This window comes from Eptatretus burgeri, chromosome 5 (assembly GCF_056783735.1).
Source record: "Eptatretus burgeri isolate ZD-2024b chromosome 5, Ebu_testis_v1, whole genome shotgun sequence".
Lineage (NCBI taxonomy): Eukaryota > Metazoa > Chordata > Myxini > Myxiniformes > Myxinidae > Eptatretus > Eptatretus burgeri.
This window is the reverse complement of record NC_140965.1, coordinates 36,265,730-36,274,729: the sequence shown is the minus strand read 5'-3', so window position 1 is coordinate 36,274,729 and position 9,000 is coordinate 36,265,730. Positions and strand designations below refer to the sequence as shown.

At 41.5% G+C, this 9,000-nt stretch overlaps 1 protein-coding gene across 1 annotated transcript in view; it reads left to right on the top strand.

Annotated features, from left to right (window-relative positions):
- LOC147026232 (annexin A6-like) overlaps positions 1-9,000 on the top strand; it is a 78,611-nt gene that overhangs the window by 34,793 nt on the left and 34,818 nt on the right. Inside the window, exons 5-9 of the mRNA XM_085883573.1 lie at positions 1,972-2,033; positions 2,262-2,363; positions 2,894-2,969; positions 3,045-3,157; positions 7,685-7,794. Coding sequence (XP_085739699.1) covers positions 1,972-2,033; positions 2,262-2,363; positions 2,894-2,969; positions 3,045-3,157; positions 7,685-7,794 — 463 coding nt within the window. The remainder of the gene's footprint in view (positions 1-1,971; positions 2,034-2,261; positions 2,364-2,893; positions 2,970-3,044; positions 3,158-7,684; positions 7,795-9,000) is intronic.

Here is a 9,000-nt window from a genome sequence, read left to right as displayed (position 1 = left end):
GAAATGAGTTGCCCATTGTACTTGTACATATACACATCTGGTTTTGGCTCAATCTATCGCTAGTGGTAGGGCTGGCAGGATGGGCTACAGGTATGCACACTCACCTCCAAGCTGTCTAACCTGAAGTTGAATCCTGACCCAGCTATAAATCCCCTCGGATGCACATTAAACTGGTGTCCCATCTGCCAGCATTAATTGGTGGATGTTAAAGACCCCACGGAGTTATTGTCAAAGAGTAGGCGAGCTATCACCGGCACTATGGCCAAATTCCAAATTCCTGCCCTCACTACTGTTAGGAAGGCAATGGCAACCCACTCGGTGGAACCCTTGCTCGGGAAGCTCTTTTGGTGGCACCGACACTCCGTGAAGAGTATGATACATCAGAGGGTGAGAGAGATTACTCGTGGTTAGCTCTGCTTTGACAATACCTAGGCAGTATGTAGAAGTGCTGCATGGATGTGACATTGGCATGATGGGGGCAGAGGTCCTTTTCCTGTCCGTTTCCTTGTATTTCCCTCTCTTGGTTTGTTTTGTGCAATATTATATCAGAATGGTGATAACAACAACAATAATTTTTATGAAGAATCAAAAAGGCTTTACATCCATTTCATGGGAAGATAAACAGAGTTGAAATGAATAGAAAATGTAGATAAAGCTACCTTTGCTCACATCTATTGGTGTGGAGTCTCCAATAAAGACATTGGTGTAGAGTTAATGTTCAATTTGTTAAACGTTTGAATACCCAAAAATTAAACATAATTCTGCACAATTAAATATTTCATCAATATTCAAGATGGGTTCGTTTATAGTTTTGAAAATCGTTCTTGAAATCAAACTTTCTACTCAAAGAGCTATGTTGTATTTGTAGTTACATAAATGCAGACAAACTAGAACGGCACTCGGTAGAGCGCATACCTCCGCCAGGATGAACAGTTTACATTTTGTACTCCACTGGATAGGCCGGATCTGCATCGGACTTGAACCAAAACGAATCGGCTTGTTATTGTCACTTGACAAACTCATTCACCAAGTTTTGTCGTAACTCATCCAAAACCTTTTTCAAATATTGTGCTGTATATTGTTTTTGTCCCCATCTCTCAAATGTGCAGAATCACTTGGAAAATGGAAAAAAAAATTTTATCATATCCAGATCTTCATCAAAAACAAATCAATTTGTCCTGGTCACACTCTCAACCTGTCCACCAAATTTAGTCCAAATCTGTCCACAACTTTTTGAGATATACTGTTCACACTCAGACAAACAGAGACAGACAGACAGACAGGTGTGAAAACATAACCTCCGTCCACATTCACTAGTGGAGGTAAATACTGAAAAAAATTTTTCTTTGTCAAAAATATCAGGGCTTAAAGTCAAACAGGACATCTCTGTGATTACATCCAACCACAGGATGACCTTTATCACAGAGTATGTCGGCTATATGTGCCCAGGTCTTTAATATCCTGTAAAAGAATTGGCCTGTTTGGTGTTTCGATCTTCATGATGTTAGGATCCCAGGTTCAAATTCCATATGTACTGTGTTGATTTGTCCACTGTCTACAAAAGTCTTTGTATCTCATGTCAAAGCACACCAATGCTTCATTGCATTCTTATCTAACATGCAATACCTGTAAAACCCCTACGATGAGCCTAAATTCTTTGTTGAAAAGAAGAGTAAGGAAACATGGCTCTGCTTGCATCTTAAGGATGATCAGGTATCCCTTATCATTGCCTACCTCAAACAATCCCATTTCAGTGTGGTGCAGGATGACAGACAGCTGTCTGCGACAAAATACCACGATTTAAAATGTTACTGGTAAGCTTTGGACGAAAGGGTAGGGACAATGTTTTTGAAACGTTTCACAAAAACTGTCTCCAATTTAATGGGGACAGCAATGCTGGATGATATAAAGGCTGATTGTTGTTTTCTTAACATAATCATCAGTCTCATTGAAGAACTAATGCATATACAGTATTGCACGTAAGACAAGGACGTGAGGAGATGTCAATGCAGGTTTACCTTCGTGACAAAGATGTGAGTAGCCTATCGACAGATCAACGCAGTATATGAGATTTGAACATGGAATCTCAGCATAATGAGATAAGTGCTGAGATGAGTACAGAAAATAGGCCAACTCATATTTCTAATGGTTCGTCCCATTTTGCATCATAGTTATTGACAATGAAAACCATGATACATTGATAGTGATATTGAAGTTAATTTATTTATGAATACGGTTGATGCTTTGCCTTTTGTTCCTAGGCTGGCGAGGGATCATGGGGTACAGATGAGTTTACTTTCACTGAGGTGCTGGCCAGACGCAACCACATGCAACTCCGTGCAACATTCCGAGCATACAAGATTGTGAGTGCATTCTGTCATTACATCATATAATCACAGAAGTTTCACCGCAGCACTCTGGATGATGCAGAGCTAGCACTCTTACCTTTGGCCTCGCTCCCTCGCCTGAGTTCGATTCCTGACCCAATTAAGAACTGTCGGATTGGTGCTTTGAAGGCACAGCATTGCATCACAATGTGAACTGTCTGTTGGATGAACATTAAGCAGTGTCTCACCTGCTTGCGATGATGGAGGGCATTAAAGACCCCAAGGTGCCTTGCGGGAAGAGTAAGCGACTTATCGCCATTTTCTGATATCATTGGAAGAGATATCATGTTTTAACCTTTTTAGTTTTACTCAAGGGAGAGAAAAAACCTTTGCACTTCCCTATTTATGATACTTGCAAACAGCAAAGGAAAAGGGGGGAAGAGGTGAAGAAAATTTTTTTCAAGAAAAAAAATAGTGTTGCCATCATGTCGGGGTTGTTTGTAGTCGAGTATATAGGATTCGTCATGTCATTGTTACGGTGACTGAATGTTGTCTCTTGGGAACAGATGCACGACTCGGATATTGAAGACGTCATCCAAAGCGAGACATCAGGACATCTCTGTGATGCCTACTTGACGATTGGTAGGGTTTGGCAAGCATCATCATCCTGATTATACGGTGACACTGAGCTTTGCAAAATCTCAATCTCTCCCATAGTGCGCTGTGCAAAGGATTGCCAAGGATATTTTGCTGAGCGAATCTACCGCAGCATGAAGGGTGTAGGCACCGACGATGCGACCCTGATTCGGACCATCATCAGCCGTTGCCAGGTATAAATGATTCAGATTTCAGGCTTGAGTTTAAAGGAGAAAATAACATCAGTGTTCTTTTGGGTTAAACTTTAACTTCAAAAAAATAATACTCATACATTGGACGTTTTATACTGGGGGCTCCTACAGATTATTATTGTAGCATCAGACGCTGAGCTAGTGCAGGCGTTCTCAGCTGGGATGTTCTACAACCCCTTAGAGTGGCCGAAACGGTATTTAAATTTACTGCATTCAATTCATTGTGTTACTTCCTAGAAGGATTGTTCAAACTAAGCCAAAATGGCAGTTGTTTGTGAGCAGGAAGGCAAAAGGTGGGAAGACATTCCAAAGCAAATAATGGTTTATTGTGAAAATGATCCCGACATGGGGATGGCCATGACAACAAAACCAGGACAGATTGAGCAACAAAGACAGACAAATAGGGAAGGTAAGACGCCAACTTATTGTACTAAATGAATCAAACTATACCCCTATCATGCAAATAAATACCAGATTCAAACATACAATGGGGATATCAGATGACTTGAGGCAGGCGTGAGCAAGTTGTGACTGCAGGAGAATGAGTGCAGGCTGGTGTTGCACCGGGTGAAGTGCGGCTCAGGGAGCGATAGCAATGGGAGAAAAAAAAAACAGAGAGAGTGTGCATGGTTACACAACAGTTTTCACCCCCTTCGGAGTTCGGACTGCCCACGGCTGGTCCATTTTTGCCACTCTACAGGATAGGGGTGGGAGAGAGGCCTCTGCAAAAACATCCACCATGCCCCCATCCGGGACCTCCCCGCAGTACACAATGGCCTCGCTTGTATTGGAGGTTTTACACCCGATTCTGTTCAATTGTATACAATCACTATGTACAACTATGTTGCACATACTATGTACAACTTACTCCTGACAGATATCTAATACAAGAGTAATATTAACCCACTCAAACACATGGTCCATATAATTATTGCCACAATCTACTTATGGACCCCCCTCCCCCCCTCCCCCGCCCACCTCTCCTCCACCCCTTCGAAGTACAGTATAATCACGTAAACGACCTACCACCTGCTATACTAGCACCTGAGGAAAATTTCAGACATGTATAACCCACACACAGTTGTTCCATGCAAGCCATGGGTGTGTTCAACTACCAAGTTTATTGTAGTGTGCTTGCCAAATTTATCCTCTTTATCTCTTTGCTGATGACTCCACCCTCTGCCGTACCGTCATCCCTCAGACTGACAAGCAGCAGCTTCTTCACTCTCTGCAAATCTGGATAAAATCACAGGCTGGTCCAACACGTGGAACATGTCTTTCAACTCTGACAAATATCACACTCTCACTATGTCTCTCCGAAAGGACCGTTTGGAAAAAAAATCCCCCCATCTTCGTTCTCAACAATCCTCTTGAAGAAATCCTTTCATTCAAGTTTCTGGGTCTCACGATCTGCCATGATCTTTCCTGGGAAAGCCACATTTCAATCTGGCCTCCAAAGCCAGTCGCCGACTGGGCATCCATCCTCCATCATGCAGTCTTTCCTTGGCACACCTGAGCTTCCAACCACATACAAAACTTTCGTCCACAACCTGATGGAGCACTGCTTTCCCCTCTGGGCTGGTGCTCCTGACTCTCACCTTCACGCTGTGGGAACCAAGGCGTTTATGATCATTGGTATCTCCCGCGATGAAGCCGAGTCTTTGGGTCTCTCATTCTCTCACCGCAGGCAGGTCTGTGGTCTTTTTGCCTTCTACCATCTCCGCTCCGGCCTCACCCACCCCCCCATCCCTGCTCTGTCTGAGAAACGTCCCCCCCATATTTCCGCAGGGCACCCAAGGTCCGCCAGCAACCCTCTTCTGGTAAAACTACCAAAATCAAGAATCACTGCTCACCTTCACTCTTTCATTCCTCTTTTTCCCCGCTTTTGAAACAAACTCCCACACTCTCTTCAATCCCATTCTTCCCTCCAGGTCTTCAAAACAGCTGTTCTTGACAATCTCTTATCTTCCTCCAACCAAAACCATGATCTTTTCTACCCACGCTCATCCACCCCAAACCCACCTCCTTTGTTTCCCTGCTTTCCTTCCTGAGAGTCTCTGTTGTGTAAGGACCTGAAAGTCCCTGTAGTGTCCATCTTCTTTACCCTGTTGTTGTATCCTAACCTCCCTTTACCCTCCAAGAATGAGGAAGTCGGTGCACAACACCACACCTGTGTACCCCAACCCATCCCTCTCCCTTCCACAGATCTCTTCATATCTCTGTTACCCACTGTTTTTTCCTTCCCTCTCCTGCACCTCTTGCGTCCTGCCTGCTCCCCTTGTTGTACATTCTGTTTTAGCTCTCATTCGAGACTCGATAGTACATATTTAAAATAAAAAATACAAAAAATGCTTAAGCACTCAAGCAAGCACTCCATTCAAAACCATTGATAAGGAACGGCTGGCTTAGCAAGCAATAGCTCACAACTTGGTGACTGAATGCACCCCTACTTTCCTCTCCACAGGACCAACAGAAAGGTGATCTCCATATTTGCAGCAGCCGACACTGCCGCATACATTTAATTGTATGACGCAAACTTTTGTTGTCATGGGTCAATGAACGGCTCTTTTCAAATAAAACTGCGGTAAATAACTAATTGACATTAAAATTAATATCTCGAGAAAGGATTGTTGCAATAATTAGTTAACTGCACCGATGTCAAAAAGCAACGTCATTTCCGGTACTGATGTGACCGGAAACCACGCTGCTCATACACTAGAAATGTATAAAGACCCCCCCACCCCCCTTCAGGCTGTTGAATATTACATCATTTCATGAAATCATCTTTACCATTACAAGTCCCTGCTATACAATGTCTGCTGTCAATACAAGTAATCGAAAACGTAAAAGTTTCATGGCTGAATTCAAACTGAAAGTTGACAAATATGTGGCCCGAGTTCTGGAGAAGAGGAGTACGAAAGTGATGACGACATGCATTGTGACAGACCTGCGGTGTGTTCGGTTACCAAGCAACTAGCTAGTGCTTGTTTGAATGGAGTGTTTGCTCGAGTGCTTAAGCCACTTGGCGAGCACTCTACAAGAAACTTGGTAACTGAACACACCTCCACAGTAGTATGTGCAGACTACAGTTGATTGAAATTGATTGTCAATGTGATCTCTGATGAATCTCTTGGCAATGTTAGTAGCTTAAATTTTTTTATCATAACCAGAGCTGTTAACCTCAGTCCAGCAAGGGAAGACAGCAATATCATGTCCATCTTGACAAAAGGGAGGTGGAGGAGGAAGAGGAGGAGGAGAAGGTGAGAAAGTCTGAAAAAAAGAAAGCTTGCTGAGGAAAAAGAGAAAACAGCTGGAGAGTGATATAGACTGACAATAGTTGTATCATCAGTACAGTATGACGAAACATCTTGGAAAACTGATGGTAATGACTTATTGTACACCACTCCTTCCCAATTCCATATCCAGGCGATGCGTGACGTCGTCACCAGGTGCCGAAGGGAGTACTCAGTTTTTACTCCGGTTTGTTTGTCCGGGCGATATCCATCAGCCATCCTTGGAGCAGCTCGGAAGCTTAAATTTGGGGACAAAAGTGTAGATGTGCTTTGCCAAAAAAAAAAGAAAAAAAGATTAATCAATTAATTGAAGAATTATTCATTATCGATTTATTCATTACTTATTTATTTTGTTTCTCATCGGAACACCTTTTTGAGCGAAGGAGCTGATATTTGGGCACGACAGTGCCAAAGTGATTTAGCTATAAAGGGAACTTTTGATTTATTGATTAATTAATCGATTAATTATTCATTTTTTGAATTACTTATTTTTCAAAAAGTTCCAGATGCACATACTATGTACAACTTACTCGGGCCATCGGATGAAACCGTGCTGGCTTTGCGATGCTATGAGCCAATTGATTTAGAAAATAATTATTTTACAATTATTATTTATTTTAAGCACGCAATTAATCAAACAATTATTGTACACCGCTCCCTCTCAATTCCGTCTCCATGTGCTGCACGGCGGCATCGCTGGGTGCCGAAGGTGGCCCGGCAATGTCACGTGCTGGAGGATTTGTTTTTAATATTATTTGGCATGTGGCAGTGTACTTTGAATGTACCTCAACTTGTTGACTGTATTTTCTGTCGAAAAATGTTACCTTGAAAAATGAAAAATTTACCTGAAAAAAAAACAAACCTAGAAAACATTTTATTCCTTGGATCTTGTGTAGATGAGTTGGTGTGGTGCTCACGCAGGCATGATGGGCTGAATGACCTCCACCTGTGTTGGATTTCCTTGTTTAACACCAGGAATTTGTTCAAAAGAAATGTGTGGGGACCCTGGTATTAAGAAGAGGATAACTTCACTCTAATTAGTCTAATGGGTCCCTGATTGCAGAAAATGTTCTAACCTACACAAACACACGAATCATGCTAATTTAACATACCAACTAATCCATACCCACTCCAGCATAACAACACTTTTGGCAATTAATTATAAATGTTAATTGTTATATAAAATGTATGTTGATTTGTTTTGATCTTCATCCAGATCGACCTCGGAACTATACGCGAGAAGTTCAACGAAACCTACGATTCTGTTTTGGCTGCTTGGATTGATGAAGAATGTTCCGGAGACTACAAGAAAGTTCTAATTTGTCTGTTACATTAAGATGTCTGTGGCTACCAAGCAGTTTGATTCCATCCTTTTAGTGTAGAATGTATCTGTGCACTCAATTTGTGCCTTAATCTTTGCAACCGACTTCACAATGACAATGGATATGTAGTATTGGAAATAATAATGGAAAAATTTAAGAAAACATTTATTAAAACCAGAGATTCCTTCACTTGAGAAAGTTATTCCTTTTGTAATACAACAACACACTGCACATTATAATGGATGATAATATGATTTGATGTAATCCAACCAATCAAAAAGTGCCAATCAAGTGTGAAGTCTAAAATTGATGATTTACTCTCATTGCTTGAGCATTTTTTGGGGAAAATGTATGGCAAGAAATTATCATCAATCAACAAAGCCTGCTATTGGCTATTTTTCCTTGAATCCAATGAGGCTACCTCTCTGGCAACTACGTGATGCATGGTCGCAACATTGTTTTCAATTAAACTTCTTTTGTCTGCAGCACAAGACTGCAGGGCAGTTTCATTGGCTGAGAATGCAGCTGTGCTGCTGATGCTGTGCTCTCTGAAGGTTTGGGCAATAATGTTTAATTTATTCACGGTGCTAGCGATAGCTCGCCTACTGTTCATGAAGCACACCGTGGGATCTTTAACGTCCACCAACTAATGCTGGCAGATGGGATGCCAAGTTTAACGTCGATTCGAGGGATGGCACACACATTGAAGAATCACCCTGGCACCAGGATGATAGTTTGTAGTTGGAATGTGCATACCTCTCGAGCTAGGCCATACTGCCAGTCCTTTACATACACACATGAAGAGAATCCAAAAAGTAAAAAAAAATATAAAACTGAAGACCAGGACTTAGAAGTAATGATATGATTTCTGAAAACACACTCAAAATATAAATAACAAATTCAACAATGGGAGAAAACAAAACCAGGTGTCTGAAAAGATTCTTCCATGAACCAGGGAAACAAAAGCAAAGTATCAAATCCTCCTGAAAAAGATAAACTTGAAAATTTCTGGAAAGAAATTTATGAAGACCCAAAAATAACAAAATTAAGAGGTGGATTTGATCCAACACTAAGAAGGGGAAAAAAACAACAAACAAGCGAAATTCTCTCAGTGATAACTGATGTGGAAAAAATGAAAAGAAAAAAAAGCCAAACTTTAGAAGCCCTGGTGCAGACGAAATTCCAAACTTCTGGTAAAGCAAATAGATAC